At 38.4% G+C, this 17,338-nt stretch overlaps 1 protein-coding gene across 2 annotated transcripts; it reads left to right on the top strand.

The window, feature by feature from the left end:
* Window positions 1-449: 449 nt before the first annotated feature.
* Window positions 450-16,976, top strand: LOC105034218 (lysine--tRNA ligase). 2 transcript variants are annotated; one of them, XM_010909269.4, is made up of 17 exons: window positions 451-665; window positions 760-835; window positions 1,024-1,092; window positions 1,236-1,401; window positions 1,512-1,605; window positions 4,590-4,675; window positions 7,194-7,312; window positions 7,429-7,506; window positions 10,361-10,486; window positions 10,579-10,861; window positions 11,089-11,185; window positions 11,283-11,439; window positions 11,871-12,014; window positions 12,100-12,168; window positions 12,319-12,462; window positions 12,571-12,622; window positions 16,719-16,976. In XM_010909269.4, the coding sequence occupies exons 1-17, from the start codon at window positions 583-585 to the stop codon at window positions 16,721-16,723; spliced, it is 1,848 nt and encodes a 615-aa protein (XP_010907571.2). In that variant the 5' UTR covers window positions 451-582; the 3' UTR covers window positions 16,724-16,976. The 2 variants fall into 2 exon arrangements, 1 of the variants encoding a protein (XP_010907571.2); XR_002163581.3 differs by lacking the exons at window positions 12,571-12,622; window positions 16,719-16,976 and having other exon boundaries at window positions 450-665; window positions 11,871-12,009; window positions 12,319-12,398.
* The last annotated feature ends 362 nt before the right edge of the window (window positions 16,977-17,338 follow it).

The following is a 17,338-nucleotide window of genomic DNA, read 5'->3' as shown; positions in this document are numbered from 1 at the left end:
ATAATTTCTATTTCAATCATTTGGTTGCAGAAAATCTCAATTTCATTTCGATTCTAAAGGGAATATCCTAAGTCTCTCAAATTCAATTTCCACCCTTTTCTATTATTCAAATAGTAGTTTTCAAACCAAACATACTTAGAAATACGATTATTCCAATTCACATTCCAATCAATTTTGATTTTAATTTCGATTCGAGTTGCCAATCAATTACATTAATAATATTCAAAAATTTGATAAAATTTATGTAAATTATCCCTTTTGAGAGGAATTCTTGTAACTTATTCATTTTTTTTTTTTTTTTTTGACTGGTTCAATTAAGTAAACCATTCGTCCAAAGGGGAAAAAAGCCATGAGTCATGAGTCATTCAAGAATTTTTCAACAGAGAAGAATGTAGTTGGGGTAAATAGTAAAGCCACTTGAACGGCGAGGATGAACTCAAAGCCTTCCTCGAAGCATCCCGCGGGGGCGGAACAAAACCCTTCCTAGAGCAAACGCCATCCTTTTCTCTGCTTTCGCCGGCGGCCATCTCCACTTCATCGACCTCCTTCTTGCCGCAGGCGTCGTCTCTCTCTCCATCTCTAATGGCGGACGGAGTCGAAGCAGCGGTGGAAAGCGTTGGCGGCCTCTCCATGGACTCATCTTCGGCCGGAGCCCCCAGCAAGAAGTATTGTCTCTGTCGCGGTCTCCTTCTTTCTAGAGCTCTTCTTCCATCCATTTCCATCTCTTATTTCGTACATATCTTTCTCTGCCTCTTTCAGCGCTCTCAAGAAGGAGTTGAAGAAGAAGCAGAAGGAAGAGGAGAAGCGGCTCAAAGAGGAAGAAAAGAAGAAGAAGGTCCCTCCTTATCTATTCTTGATAACGTTACCCTAATAAAAATCTCTCCTTTCCTTCTTTAGTTTCACGGCTTCATGCGACTGAATTCCAACAAAAACTTCTTCTTCCTTGCTAGGATACTTTTATATGGTTCTATCGATTTTTCTCCGAAATTTCACTCATTGCTGCTGTTTCTTGCCATTTTTTAGGCCGCGGCTATGGCGAATTCGCAATCTCAAAAGCCAGCTGCTGCAGAAGATGAAGATATGGACCCTACGGTTTGTTTTGCTGCACTTTCTTTCTGTCCTCTGAGAGAATTTGGGATTTTTTTTTTTTTTTTTTGATGATGATGATGAGAGTTCAAGGAAGTTCTTCGGTCTGATAGAATGGGGATTTAAATTGTTCTACTATTTGATTGCAGCAATACTATGAGAATAGGCTGAAGGTCCTTGCATCCCTGAAGGCAGGTGGAGTGAATCCATACCCTCATAAGTTTCATGTATCCATGTCCGTTGTGGAGTATGTTGAGAAGTATGGAAGTTTGAGCGATGGGGAGCACCTCAAGGATGTTGAAGTCAATTTAGCGGGTACTTTTTTCATGGAATATTTACTTAGAAACTTGTTTGCCTTGCATACCTCCATCTTTTATAGATATGCTTGTAGGCTATGTTAATGAAAAAGGTTTGCCTGATGTTAGGGAGAATTATGAACAAGCGTACTTCTTCATCCAAGCTTTACTTTTATGACTTGTATGGTGGCGGTGTTAAAGTTCAAGTCATGGCTGATGCTAGGTATGAATGACCAAGATAAATTCATCTATATGTTTTTTTTTTTTTCATTTGTACATTTGTGTTGTGATATCATAAATCTAAGTACTAAATGTCATTGGAACAAACTTCTTGTATGGAATTACTTTTGTGCTAATCATAGTACTTTCTGTAACTCGTCTTGCATAATTGTTTATAATTGCTACATCTGCCCTTTGCTTTATTCCATTTCCGAATTTACATTAGATATCATTTTCCTACTCATGTTGGCATCTTAAAATACATTTACCTCCAATAGAAAGTGCACCTTGGCCATCCAGCTTGATGAATGAATAACATGTTTAGCAGTTGTTGTGCTAGTATATACAATTATATAGAAAATCTTCAATATTGAATTAACATATGTGATAAGATAGTTTATAGTTTTCGCCATTGTGGCATCGTGGTTACCATTACTTCAACATGAAAATCAAATGCAGCTTGAGATCAAAGATCAAGACCATGACTCCATTCATACTAGAGTGTTTTACTACTCTGATCTTATGACAGATTATCATAAATCTAATTTTTCTTTTTATTTGCACTGAATTTCCACAAGTTAGTGAAATTCCTCAGCTCAACAATGAGGTAAAGATTTAAAAGACCAATCAAAGGTGTTAAAAGGCATCTATTTGTTGTTTCCAGAAAAAGATAAACAATTATGGCCCTCTGAACATGGACAGATGGTCTCTTTCTATACTTTTTTTAAGAAAAGAAAAAAAGGAAAGAGCAGGTAAATGAGAAAAAGATTTTGTCAGAGACTCGCAGTCAAGAGAATGGGGAAAAGCACGAGTTTGGCCACTATGATTTGTCTCTTTTGATCTGCTGTAAAGAACTGCTGTGGCCTTGACTGATATTAACTGGAGATATGAGGACCTATAGTTGTGATCCCATGACTAAAAGTTGGTGCATCCTATGAATAATGACTGTTGCTCCTAGTCTCTTGGTCGGTGCCGGATCAGCTAGAGAAGAGGCGTAGGGGGCGTTCAATGGCAACGGATCGACTTGTAAAACAAGTTCTTGACTGGAGTTGACTTTGGTGGAGACCTCCCGATACTCGAGTCAAGAAACTAGGGAAGAGATAGGAAGGAGCGTGTGTTGGAGAAAGAGATTGCATACCTCGAGGGTTTCCCTTGGCCCTCTATTTATAGATGAGGATGGAAGTGTCATGCAAAATCAGGAGTATCTAGTTGTTAGTCTTGCCTTTTTGAGCGGAATACAATTATGATGTCATGCCTTATCTGGAGAGGTATGTTGTTATCCTCTTTTCTTATCCGCTAAGGGCAAGTTGTTCTAAGAATTTCGTAGCCTCATTGACTTGAGTAAATTGGATGAGTATATTCGGCATTGAAGTTTCCTGAAATGCTGTACTGGGTTGGCTTCGAAGATACCATGGGTTGGTTGAGGCTATGGTCGGCCAGGGTTAGAGTCGGCCAGAACAAGCGTCGGTCAGAATTAAGGTCGGTCAAAATTGAAGAAAAAATTTCTCTCCGTATCATATGCCCCCTACTCTCAAGTCCGAACTAGTGTTAGGTCGGACGAATAGAGTACCTCAAGTCAGTGGTGCCGATATTGTGGGGACATGTGTTGCATCCTTATTCCTTTAGGTAGAAAGACACGTCCGAGCCCCTTGGACTAGGTGAAACCTCGAGTTCGAAGGTCATCACGGTTCACCAGGGATTGCTAGGTGGCAATCATTAGTTTCACATTGGTTGTGAGTCAAGAGGGACTCGAGCTTATATAGAAAGGGACCATTCTTTCCGTATGAGGTGCTTTTTGAAGGACAAAATTATTAAGCTCATGAGTTAGAGTGGATAATACCTCATGTGTCGAGTCATGAGCCTTTGACTGCAACAGTAGTAGGGGATCATTCCTACAACTGTGGGGCTCTTCTTGCCTGTACGTTAGTCTGTGGTAAAAATAAGGAGGACATCACCCATCCGTACACAGACATCTTTACTGAGGGGTTGTGGTAAAAATATGGAGAACGCCTCCCATCCGTACATAGATTCTTCCTTGACTAGGGGGCTATGTTGTGGTGTAAAAGGGAGGGCATCATTAGTTCCACATTGGTTGTGAGTCAAGGAAGATTTTGGTTTATATAGGAAGGGACCATCTTTTCCACATGAGGCGCCTATTGAAGGATAAAACCGTGAGGCTCATAGACCAGAGCAGACAATATCTCACATGTCGAGCCTTGAGCCCTTGGCCGTAACAATGACCATGACAACTTGTAAGCTTAAAGCTCTATCATCTAAATTCTAAGAACCCAACATTAGCAAATAACCCCACTAAAACCTCAAAATTAGATTTGGTCATTTAATTAGCAGAAAATACAATATTTTAAACTTGATTGATGACTTCCCAACTCATATTAGCCATCAAATCAAGATTGTTTTCCCCTTCACTACATAAAAATGCATCTTGCATCTAAAGGCAGTGACACTTTTATCGGGTATATGTGGTTCCCATAACACATAGGATTAGGTCATATTAAGTGTTTCTATAGGAAGATTGACATGCAACATTTGCTTGTTGCATATGGACATTATTCAAATATTTAGGCCTTCATTGTTTTACCCTCTCTCCTGTTCATTTTAGCGATAGCAGTGTTATTGGTAATGTTATCTGAGAAGAAGAGTAATGGTACATACCACAGATGAAACTATTATTTGAATTACATGCATGCTATACAGTCCCTTTTGCTTTATAACTCACTTCTTTTGCTGTAAATATTTAATTGTTGGTTTTGTTGTATATAATGAAATGATTGCTTTACTACCGCTCCAGGCTGTGCTTTTGTATGTGAGTATATTATGTTTTCCTGCAAATATAACGTACAAAATGGGTGTCGAATCACCATTTATGAATCCAATTAGTGTAGGTGGCTATATGGAAAAAAAAGTTATATGAATGCTTGCTTTTCTTTTACATAGTATGTTAACCATATTGGCTAATATGTTTATTAGGGACTCAGACATGGATGAGGTTGAATTTGCCAGATACCATGCCGGTGTGAAACGTGGTGATATTGTTGGTATATGTGGATATCCAGGTTCGTGAGTTTGCAATTACATTCCTACATCCATGAGTCCCATATGTAAGTGCTATCATTTTAGTGTACAGTAACACGTTGATTCAATGCTTAAGACACTATTGTGGCTTCTTTTTTGGTATGTAAAAACAAAATTTTCTGGTGACAAAAATGTAGGAGAAAAGGAATTATACATAAATTTTAGTGAAGAGAATCTATTTTGAACTTAAAAAATTGCTGATGATGAAATTCATAATACAATTGTATATTTGGCATTGTGGTTCTACAGCAATAGATATCATCCATATTTACTTTCCATGCAGTAGATACAGATAGTTCTTAAGAGATTTTGCATATATGAATTTCAAAATATGTTGATTTAATTGTTCTTTTTGATTACACTGATGATAACTTGCAAAGCTGTTTGGGGATGTGCATGTATGTCAAAGTAAGATAGGTCTATTTGATTGTAAAATGCTCAAGTTAAAAAAAAAGTAATTTCTAACTCCTAGGGAATTTAGGTAGGATTATATGTCAAGATAAAACAACTCTTAGACTCTTATACATAGCTTAGACTGCACTGTCTGCTTTTTGATTGGAATTGGTGATAATAGACCTCTGACAGTGCAAGTTTTGCATGCATTTGGCTCTTCTCCCAGCTTTTGATTTTTTTCTTATACATTCTTGTTTTCTGTTTGTGGTTGCAAAACCATTGAAGATCAAAAAAATATGAAAAATAGATTCTTAGATGTTACCCAACCTCTATATTTTTATTTTTCTGTTATAGTAACATTCTTCATTGTTGATGCTATGGAATGCATAAATGTTCAATTTTGATTACTAATGCTGGATTTCTTTTTCCTTTACCTTTTTAAAAAATCTAAAAGTGCTTCACAATATTAAGTTAGTTTTGGTTTATCACAAGCAAGATTATCGTGGATAAAGACTTGCACTTTGGTTTCTAGCTCCTTATATAAAGATATTAGTGTTTCTATGGAGTTATTATATTCTAGCAATGGCTTTTGACAGAGGATGCCTTTTCTCATGGAGTAAAATGTTGATTGATACTAGTTTTAGATTGTGTAGGAGAGGGGAAAAGAGTTGTGGTTGTTCAGAAAGGTTATAGAGGCGTTGATCGTATGTCTCATCCTTAATGTATGCTTACCCCTCTTGGGAACAGTTTGGATAATCTGGTAATCTTCAGTTTACCTCTTTCTTATTTTGATTGGATGGCAAGGCTCAAGTGCAGTATGTAGCAGTTCTCTGACAATTGTGTGGGGGGTAATAGGCTCAGGTAAAGTTGTTTTTTTTATTTTTTTGGACATAAGATTGATAAGAATCATAAGATGCCTATGGGCTAAGTGCACTGTATTGTGATTGAGTTTTGAGGATCCATTTCTATATGATTAAATTCTGAGGATCCATTTCTATCTTTTTGCATTTAGCTAGTTCCTTTTGCCGTTTTTGATTCTTCTAGTAGCCTTCTCTTCTTGTGTGCCATTCTACGAATGTGGATTGAGATATTCTTGTTTGTAGACAAAATAAGGGCCTAATGGTGAAGCCCAGAAATAAGGAGATGATTGAAATACTGTAATGTAAAACTTTAATCAGAGGTGGGGTACGCTTCTCTGATTAATGCAGTAGCATCTAGTTGCCTGGTGTATTATACATCCATCCTCAATTCCCTTGTCTATATTCTGGCATAGTTTAAGGTTATTCAAAGGGATTTCTTTCAGCAGCAAAGAAGGGGACAAGGGTACCACCATATTATGGATCTCCAATCAGAAGATACCATGCGAATTTTTGACATCTCCATTTTGTTGGGTCTATTATTGCTTTGTGCAGTCAGAAGACTATTAAGTAATGAATTTCATCTTCATCTTCTTTTGGTGAACACAGATGCTACTGGATTTTTAATAAATTAAAGTTATGAAGGAAACTAGTAATCCTGATAGTGTAAATCATTCTAACGAAATTTTTGACATCTTGACCAGTCAGGCCAAGCACTGTCTGTGATTTATTTCTCCATTGATCCCAATGTTTTAATTGATGTACTTATGCAAGTGCAAATACACAATAATTATTTTATGCAGAATAGTTTAGCCTTTTTCACACATCTTACTGGCTTCATAAGTTGAGGAGTAGGAGAGAAAATGATGCACATAACATTGAAGTAGTTGGCTAAGCTATATCACCTAATATTATTGGTGAATAGCTTAGTTTTGATTGACTTATTCGTGAGCCTAGTTGCCATGTCAACAACTTTTAATTATATAAGAATAACTTTACCTTCACATGTTATGTGTGTGACACATAATATGGGTATTTCAATTTGCTAGTAATAGATCCTGTATGTGAAAAATGTAGTAACTGGTGCCACCATTAGTGCTGGAGCAACAGACTAGGTGACTCTAGGATGGACCATTAACTGATCAGTGCAGGAATCTCCCCCTTTTTTTTATTTAAGAGTTATGCTATCTTCTCCAAAGAAACAAGCTTTGTTGTCATGTGAGTGAAGGTCTTCTTTCTTATGCTACAGGAAAGAGTAAAAGAGGAGAGCTTAGTGTCTTTCCAAAGAAGTTTGTTGTCCTATCCCCTTGCCTTCACATGATGCCAAGACAGAAATCTGCCCTCGGTGCTGATAATGCTGGTGCAAAGGTGAAAAATATGCAAATATGAAAACCTTCACACTAGCATATTATATTGTTTAATGGACTTGTTATCATGTGGATATTCCTTTCTTTTTATGCAAATGATTTCAACTTGGTTTACAGAAGAATGAAGGGAAAACAACAAATTTGTGGGTTCCGGGAATGCCAAGGAATCTTGAAACATATGTCTTGAAAGATCAGGTAACTCTTACAGTCTTCCTTGTTTGCTTGAAAATTCTCCTAGAATAATGCCTTGAATAATGACATATTATAATATTCATTGTTTATTTTAGAGGCCGGTTTCAGGTTGCTTCATTGTAATCCAAGCATCATGGTTTCGAAAGATGGAAATAGCCTCTCCGGACATGGGGGAGAGGCTGCATGAATTTGGCTCTCCCCAGACCCCTCAGTGGCGAGCTTTGTGCACTGGGATATCTTTTTTTTTTTTCTCTGGATACTTATGACTGCATTCGTGTTGATAAATAGGGATCATGAACTTAACAGTGTCAAACCCATTCCATTGTACTCACTTTTGCTCTTCTTATATTCCTGTAGCTTCATTTGACCATGAGGAACACAAAACCTTTCACCCTCTGGGGAATTTTGTTCATGCTCTTGCTTCCATGACTATTTCTTAATGAAGAGTTGTGATAACACCTCTTCATTTAAAATACTTATTCTTGAAAAGCTAGGCATGAAACTTCTACTATATTTTCCGTGTAATTTCAATATTCTCACAATTTTTTACCATCTAGGGGTTGTTTATTAGAACCAGATATTAGACATTCTTAAGTTCGCAGGGTTTCTGGTACAGGTTGGTTCTTGTTTTCCGGTTGGCATGCTCTTAATCAATTTAGTTAGAACATCTATTAATCCTTGTTTGCATGTTTATGTGTTTGTTTCACTGCCTTGAGTGCATGTGTTTTCCCTCTTTTCTTTTCTTTTTTTTTTTTGGGAGGGGGATGCTGATGCTGAGAGAGGGGGTTATTCTTTTCGCCTCCCACTCTTGGGACTTTTCTCTTTTAAGGGTTTGAATATCAGGATTATGCCTCACTTTTGTGAAGGCACTGTATGCTTTTCCCTAAGAAAAGCCTAGCCAAGTTGTTTTTTACACCAGTATTCCACCGGTTCTTTTCAGTGTGAATTGTTTGATTTTGCTGTTCTTGTGAATTTAATGATGTCATTGATTGTCCACATTAAGTTAAATCTTAGGGTTCAAATCATTACTCAAGTAAAAAAATGGTTAGTGTACTTGGAATATGTGAAACCATCCTAAGAAGTTAGAAAGGTTGGATAAGGTGGTAACATAATTCATGGGTGTAATGTTGACATTATTATGCATAGTACATAATATAACCTCAATCATTTTATCTTATAAGATATGGTAAAAAAGTTGTATATTTGAAATTGTTTACTGCTTGCAATCTTAATATTGAGGAAAGCTTGTAAAATATGGAAGTTATTTTATTAACATAAAGTAGTTCAGACAAATTTAAAGAATAGGGCTTGGCTTGATCAGGTGGTAATGCACTTCTTTTATGCAATGTCCTTGCCAGAGGACAACGGTTTTATTTTTTAACTTTTTTTAATAAATATGAAACTAAAGTTTGAGGAGTTCTATATTTTTGTGGAGACTTGATATGTTTTACTGATTGGGAAACTTAGACAACGAAGAGAGTTTTGAATTGCATAACGTGGGACAATAAGAGAGATGGAAGTTGTATATTACATAAGATGGAATCACAAGAAATATACTGCCATGGAAGAATTTGTATATGTTAAAATGCAAGAAAGCATTGGAGTTGCGCCAATAGATATATAATGAGATGGAGAGCTGATAGAGGTTTGATGAAGTTCTCAAAATACCAAAATCAAGATAAACTTGATTCTGACTAAAGTATAAGAAGACCTGCATGAAAATTAGTAGGAAGGGCATCTGATAACTTATGAGACCAAGGATATGGCCCAACATTATAATAGAATGGCAGACATTGTTGATTTTACCAAATTGATTCAAATCAGTGGGACAAAACTTGTCAGATATGGTTATTTCTTACGGCATGTTTGTTGTGAAAACTCAAATAGACTTTCAGTGCTTAGAAAACTTGACTATGAGATAGTTTTTTTTCCCCGGTTCTGGTTGAGTCAAGTATGACTAGTGAATTAAAGACTAAGCTGTATGAAATTGTCAGAAGTCTGAAGAAAGCATAGTGTACGTCATGGATAGTCTTATGAACATAGATTTGTTATTAGATGCTCTATAAGGTGGACTGTAAAACTCTGACAGCATAATGGAGATCATGCTAAGAAGCTTTTTCTGCTTTGGAAGAATAATTTCTTTGTTATTTTGAACACCAGTCATGGTAGCGTAGATTGTCTTCCAAGGAGCTGGGAAGAGGCAATATGTACAGTGAAGATGTTTTTTTTATTTTTTATTTTTCTTTAATACATTTTCTTTACAATCACACTTCTTGGGGTACCTTTTTCTCGTTATATCATGACTAAAGTCAATGCATAGTAAGTTTTGAAGTCTTTAAATATCAGGTCAAATGTATCATGTGCCACAACTTGATCGGTTTGCCACCTTTATCATATTCTCTCCAAAGTCTATATTAGTAGTTTCTTAGTGATCCTATATTCAAAAAGTAGTATTTCGAAATCTTCGATTGGGCCGGATGGATGTAATAGACGCGATTTCGTAACAGAAGGCTGCCGAATCTGACATTCGAATGATTTGGAACAATCCGGATGAGTTTGATTAGATGACGTTAGTCTGGATTGTTCGGATACACGAGATAATGTTCATCCATCTACATTGCATTTGTGATGCTTCTTTCAGTTTCTTTGCATTTTTTTCATGCTGTTTTAGGTACGAAATATTATATGATTATATGTGCCACTTACTAGTTGAATCTCACTGTTTTCAGTAATATTTCAAGCATGATTTAAAAACTCCGAATGCCAGGGGAATATCATCTTGAACATACAATTCAGTTGCATAGTTAATCAATGCATATTTGATTGACTTCCATTGAAATATCTACTCCCTTTGTAGGAAACAAGATATCGTCAACGGTATCTTGATCTGATGTTGAACCATGAGGTTAGGCAAATATTTAAGACCCGGGCAAAGATTATCTCTTACATCCGAAGTTTCCTCGACAATCTTGGTTTCTTGGAGGTTATGTTCTGGACTTACATTTTCTTGTCTTGATATCATCCGGAGTTTTCACTTTCGTATTCAATTTTAAAACATTTTTCTTGTATTGTCAGGTGGAAACACCAATGATGAACATGATTGCTGGTGGAGCAGCTGCAAGGCCTTTTGTTACTCATCACAATGAACTGAACATGACGTTGTACATGCGTATTGCGCCAGAGCTTTACCTAAAGGAGCTGGTTGTTGGTGGGCTGGACCGTGTTTATGAAATTGGAAAACAGTTTAGGAATGAGGGGATTGATTTAACTCATAATCCTGAATTTACTACCTGTGAGTTTTATATGGCTTATGCGGACTACAATGATTTGATGACACTCACTGAACAAATGCTATCCGGTAAGCACAATGACTCTTTTTTTCTCTATTTTTTTTTCTAATATATTGTGGATGCACTGCCCCAGAATTGGACCTGGATGCTTCTCCAAATGGAGGGGTATTTTTGCCATTAGGGCATCATGCAGTTCACAATGGTGGCCTTGAAAATTGTGAATCTAACTTGGTTAAATAGGTGAACCTCTGTGGCGCTATGATTATGGATTACTTATTCAGAAAATTCCAAACAGGAATGGTCAAAGAGCTAAGAGGTAGTTGTAAAATAAAATATCATGCAAATGGGGTGGACCAGGATCCAATAGAGATTGATTTTACTCCTCCATTCAGGTATGCCTTGTAACCACATATGTTATTATTCCAGGTTAGACCAACACTTTATATAAGTGTCATCCGAATATGAAGTGATTGATGGCATTTTCATCAGACGAATCGACATGATTGAAGGATTGGAAGCTATGGCCAACCTCAATATACCAAAAGATCTTTCAAGTGAAGCAGCAAACAAATATTTGTTGGATGCATGTGAAAAATTCGATGTCAAATGCCCCCCTCCTCAGACAACTGCAAGGCTGTTGGACAAGGTCTATACTTTAGGCTTTGTTATCATCGTTAGCAATAGGAAATCTGAGATTCTGACTGATAATGAACAGCTGTAAAGAAGGGATTTACCTGAGATGTCGAAGTATTTGCACTGTAATATGCCACATTTTTCTTCTGATTGGCCAACTTTAGAAATTAATGCAGGAGAATAGCAAGAGGAGCAAAAAATGAAAAACTGAAGGGGATGAGTGAAAAAAGCTCACAACCTTAACAAAATATACAAGAAACCCATGTATACATGGTTCATATATTAAAGTTTATATACTTTAATAAATAAGGAAAATCTCCATTTCTATAAGAGAGTAATTTGCTGTTTATTCATTGAATTTTGATAAATTAATTTGTCTTATTCGTAGTGCTCCTAGTTATTGATCCAAACAAAACTAAAATTCTGTTCATATTTGATTGGCAGCTTGTTGGGCATTTTTTGGAGGAGACGTGTGTAAATCCAACTTTTATTATTAACCATCCAGAGATAATGAGTCCATTAGCCAAGTGGCATAGATCAAGAGCAGGCCTGACTGAGCGGTTTGAATTGTTTGCTAACAAACGTGAGGTTTGTGATGTTAATCTTTATTTGTGCTTGCAAACTCATTCTTCATTTTTATTCATGACTAACGCTATCTTTATATAATATTCAGGTATGTGATGCATACACGGAATTGAATGATCCTGTTGTACAACGTGAACGTTTTGCTGAACAGCTGAAGGTACTGTTCTACATTGAGTTATGAATTTTGAAAAAAGAAATGTCTGAAATAATGCAATGGTATAGTTAATTGATTTCACACTTCAGATTCTTGCTTGTTGGTACATGAAATTGCCTACCTGTAGTTCTGACCTGGCGGCAATGGTTGCAGGATCGACAATCAGGTGATGATGAGGCAATGGCTTTAGATGAAACATTTTGCACTGCTCTTGAATATGGGCTGCCACCAACTGGAGGCTGGGGGTTGGGGATAGATCGGCTAGCGATGTTGTTTACAGATTCTCAAAACATAAAGGTTGGCTGTTTTAATATTTTTCATGTTAATTTCTTTAACTTCTGGACATTTATAGTTGTTAATAATTGTCAAATAACACAATGGATATATTGAATTATGTGAATGCAGGAAGTTCTTCTCTTTCCTGCCATGAAGCCTCAAGATGAGCCTTCTAACAAAGGTAATTAAACAACACTTTGATTGAATTTGTATCTCCTTTCTCTTTGTGAACATGAAAATGGAGATTAAGTGTTTAAGTTTTAAACCAAAGAATGCAGGGTCAAGAAAAAGAAACCAACAGCTTCTCTGAATAATAATTACCCTAGTTCGATTTCATGCCCTAAAGTGTTGTTTGGGATGATGACTTTAATAGAAGGATGTGGTTCTAGAGAATAATGATCTGCACTATATGATATACACTGTTATTTTTTAAGGGTAAGGCACTGGAGTTACAGGTTATAGTTTTTCCATTAAATCATTAGCAACTGTTACTAAAGAAATGTGGAGTTCTTGTTAATACAAATGCATTTCTCAGTTAAGCTATGTGTTTGAATGAATGCTTATCATTATTCAAGTAAGCTTGGTGAATGGGACAGATTGTGGGGAGATGGTTCTTTGAGGAGGGTGGAAAATTGTTTGACTCTAATGAGCAGCAGGATTCTTAGATGAAAAGTATGGGTATTGGTACAACGTCACTGAGTGAAACAACTCCAGTCAGCTGAAGAGGATGGGAAATTGTAAAGAGTGTAAAATTGTTATCCCATGCTAGAATCAGTTGATTGAAGAGGATAGGGTTGAAACTGGATTAGATACGGATCGGATACCAGCATATCCATATCTATATTTGTTTTATTTGACAAATACAAATACGGATGTGGATATTATTCAGATGCAAAAATTCAGATCTATATTTGTTTTGAACGGATACGGATACAATTTAGATATTGGAAGTATGGATATAATTATGGATATTACTTAGATAATTAAACTTTATGACTATAGAATCATGGATATTACTAAATAGATGATAAATCAAGTTAATAATATGTTTATATGGTTATATATTTCTCTTAAAAACTAATAAGTGCGATATGAAATTATAGAGGGTTACATGTAAATTTGGATATTCAGTTACGGATCGAATAGTTGTTTGTCCATGTCTATATCTATTTTTTTTGACGGATATGGATACGGATGTTAGTCGGATCATCAAATTTTTATCCATATCCGAATTAATTTGAATATAAAAATGGATTTGACGGATAATATCTATACCACTTTCGCTCCTAGAAAAAGATGTTCAATTGACTAGATCGAAAGGAAGTGGATATTGCCACAAATTTCCAAATGTTATCTAATGATAGTTTGCTAACAAAGGACTCTTGAAAGGGACAAGGTTGGCAATTCTAACCTTGTTATAAGATTTTGCTCACATGCATAATAGATTTTTTTAAGTTGGGGAGAGAGAGGGGGGTGTAGGCTTTGTTTTTGGCTTCTGATACCTATGATAGACTTTTGTTTAGGGATGGCAATGGGGCGGGTAACTTGCGAATCCGACCTGCTCCAGCCCACGATGGGGCGGATAAATGGATCAGTTAAATGGGTCAAGGGGTGGGCCAGATCAAAAAATTAACAAACTTGCTGGTTAGGGCTGGAAGTGGGCTCGGGCCGGGCCAACTTCGGGTCGGGCTTTGGGCTTGGCCCGAAACCATTCAGGCTAGGCTGGGGCCCAAAAAATAGAAAATGCCTTTCGGGCCGGGCTCGGGCAGACCTTTGGCCCGGCCCAAGCTCAAAACTCGGCCCAAAGTCGGCCCGGGCCCCCACACTACTACGAGCAACAGAGGAGAATTGGCGGTAGCAGTGGCGGGGGGGAGGGGATGATGCAAGGGGGGCGATGAGGCAGCCGCGGTCGAAGGAGGAGAAGGAAAGGACGAAGCTTAGGGAGCAACACCGGCGGGTGATCACTGCGAGGATTCTGTCTGGGCTCCGACGGCACGGGAACAACCTCCGGGCATGAACGGACATCAACGAGGTCATCGTCGCTGTCCCTAGGGAGATGGGTTGGATGGTGCTCCCCGACGGCACCACCTTTCCCTCTCGCTCCTCCGCCTCCTCTTCTCCCTAGGTTTCCATCTCTCCCTCTTTAGTCTATCCATCTCGTTTCCCTCACCTCCTACGGCTCCCTCGAAACCCCAAACGACCCCGATCCCCAGCTCGCCACCGCCTCTGCCTCACCCACCGTCGTCCTCAATGCCTGGGACCTCATGGATGACCTCGACAACCTCCTCTCCCCCACCTCCACCTCCAAGAAGCCCTACCTCCCCCGATCCCTTACGCACCACCACCACCATCGCCCGATCAAGGCCAAGGACAAGCATCCCATCGTTAAACCCCTCTGGAATCATCTCGCTGATGAGCCCAAGTGCCCCAAGGTCGTCCTATTCTCGACATCCCTCCGTGGCACCGTTCGCACCATCCTCCGTGGCTTCCGCATCGCTGTCAACGAGCGGGGCGTGTCCATGGATGCCGGGGTAGGGGGTCAGGGGAGGGGGATCGAGATGGAGAAGCCGTGGGTGGAGCTGCGGACGGGCGGAGGAGATGCGGGTGGTGCTGGATGCGGTGGTTGGGCGTGAAGAGGCTGAACCGCGATTGAATGCAAGCCGGTTCGATTGGGCTCGGGCCGTTCTCGGGCCCGGGCTCAGGCCTGTATTTTTTCAAAAAAATCGAACCTAAGCCTGGTCCGAAGTCCGAAAAATTATTTCAGGCCGGGCTCGGGCTGGGGTAGGGCCCGATCCGGCTCAGTTCCAGCCCTACTGCTGGTGAGATGGAGCGGGTCAGGGTTTGCTCTTGCTTCGTCCCGCGAACCCGCCCCATATATGTCAAAAGTTCCAAGTACAAATAGTTATATGTATATATACATAATATATCTACACTGTTGGTTTTTCACTTGAATAAATGATTAGATCTTTTAATTATAATTATTTTATGAAAACATGGAAATATAGGAATTTTGGCAGAAAATTTGTTTATGAGATGAGATCTATGAATAGATCAAAGATATATAATATGTTAGGGGCGGGTTGGGTTAGGATGGAGCAGGTTGAGTTGGGACAGGTTAGAGAGGGGCGGATTGGAAAAAAATAACATCAATAATGAAAATTTAGATTTTATAAATTTATTTAAGTTTAAATGGGTTTTTATGGAGTGTGTCAGGATCCAAGTTTTTGAAAATTTAAAGGATTTGGATCAAGTTTATAAACTCATCAAGGGTTGATGGAGCGGAATGGATCTATGTATCTAACTCATGGAACGGGTCACGGAAAGGGCCGATCCGCTCCAAACCCGCCCCGTTGCCATCCCTACTTTTGTTTGGTGATTGTATTGTCCAAAGGTCATTGGAGGGTTGATGATCTTATCAATGATATGTTATGTCCAAGCTTTTGTGTTGAGGAGAGGTGGCACTTATATGCATTTGGTTTTGTGACCTTTCTGGTACTTTTCGATCTTTATAGAAGGTGGACTATAGCAAATAGGGGTGCATGTGGTATAAGACCTGCATAATTTTGTGGGAGAGAACGGTGAAAGCACCTCAGGTTGTTTTTCTGGCTGTCAGTCATTGTACAAAGAGGTCGAGGTATAAAGTGTCGAGGAGGAAGAGATGGCCTTCCGAGCAAGGGGAATGATGACTTGGGCTATATCACTGGGTCCATGTTCTAAGGATTGGGGTGGGGCGGTGATTGACAATGATTTTGTGCAGAACTTCTAGGTGCCCCTGAGGGAAGGATCGAAGGAGGCTGTCTTGCAATTTGAGGGCTATATGGCAATTCAATGGTGGTTATGATCGAATATACCAGTGATGGCCAAATGTTGTCGGTGGATATGTGCCCATGGAGTCAAGGATAGTCACACCATGCAAGCAGGCAAGCATATTTATGTTGTAAATCATCCTACCAAAAAGAAAATGAACATTTCTTGCCAATGTTTGGGGGCAGTTGGTCTATCATGCTGCATATGGCCGATATCTAGTGTTTTAAGCTGTGTTTATTTAAAAGCAGCCTAACCATCCTGAGTTCATTAATCTATTTTGGCAACAATTAGAGCTGTATTCCTTTCCACCAACTAAATTTCTCCTGTTATGCAAATGGTTGATTTGTGGATTGGAAGCAGAAAGTAATTTAGTTTATCATGCTAAACAAAATCTTAATCAATCTGTTAAATGATCTGACAGGTCATGGCTTTGACCTAACTTATGTTTTCAAACTGGAATTTGGGTGCAGCTTAGTTGGATCTCTAACAATTGGACCTGATGATGAAGTTTTGCCCACATTTATTTTGAGGAGGCATATGACTGCTGGCACCCACACTTTACTGCATCAAGGATCGGTAATATTATAGTCTCCAGAAACGGCAGTTGTGTTTATTCAATTTTCTGAGTATAGAAACTGTTCTTATGCTTCTTACACATCCAATTGAAATATGTGCTAATACTTGTTACTTCACTTCTATTCAAGTTAATGTGAGCTTTATTTACCCTAGTGTGGAATATGTTTCTTTATACGAGTATATTATTTGAGTTTTGTTTGAAATGCTTGTGTATGTGAGACAAGACAAAAGGACATCTCCCATTGATAATTGGGAATTCACCCCACTGATGCAGGAAAATTGATGAGGTGAATAACCTATAAACCAACAGAAGAATGCTATGTATTCATTGTCTTGTAACGACATGTAAATGAGGTTGGTGGTTAACTAGGAAAGTATAGTTGTACACTAAGAAGGGGAGGTGGAACGTAAATGAGCAAACGGACTGGTGCTGCCAGAGGGCATTTGGTATTTACCTTCTTGCTGTGACTGAGAACAGGATTAATATTGGGATGACGCATAAGGTTTATATCCC

This window comes from Elaeis guineensis, chromosome 8 (assembly GCF_000442705.2).
Source record: "Elaeis guineensis isolate ETL-2024a chromosome 8, EG11, whole genome shotgun sequence".
Lineage (NCBI taxonomy): Eukaryota > Viridiplantae > Streptophyta > Magnoliopsida > Arecales > Arecaceae > Elaeis > Elaeis guineensis.
This window is presented reverse-complemented; position numbering and strand designations above follow the sequence as displayed.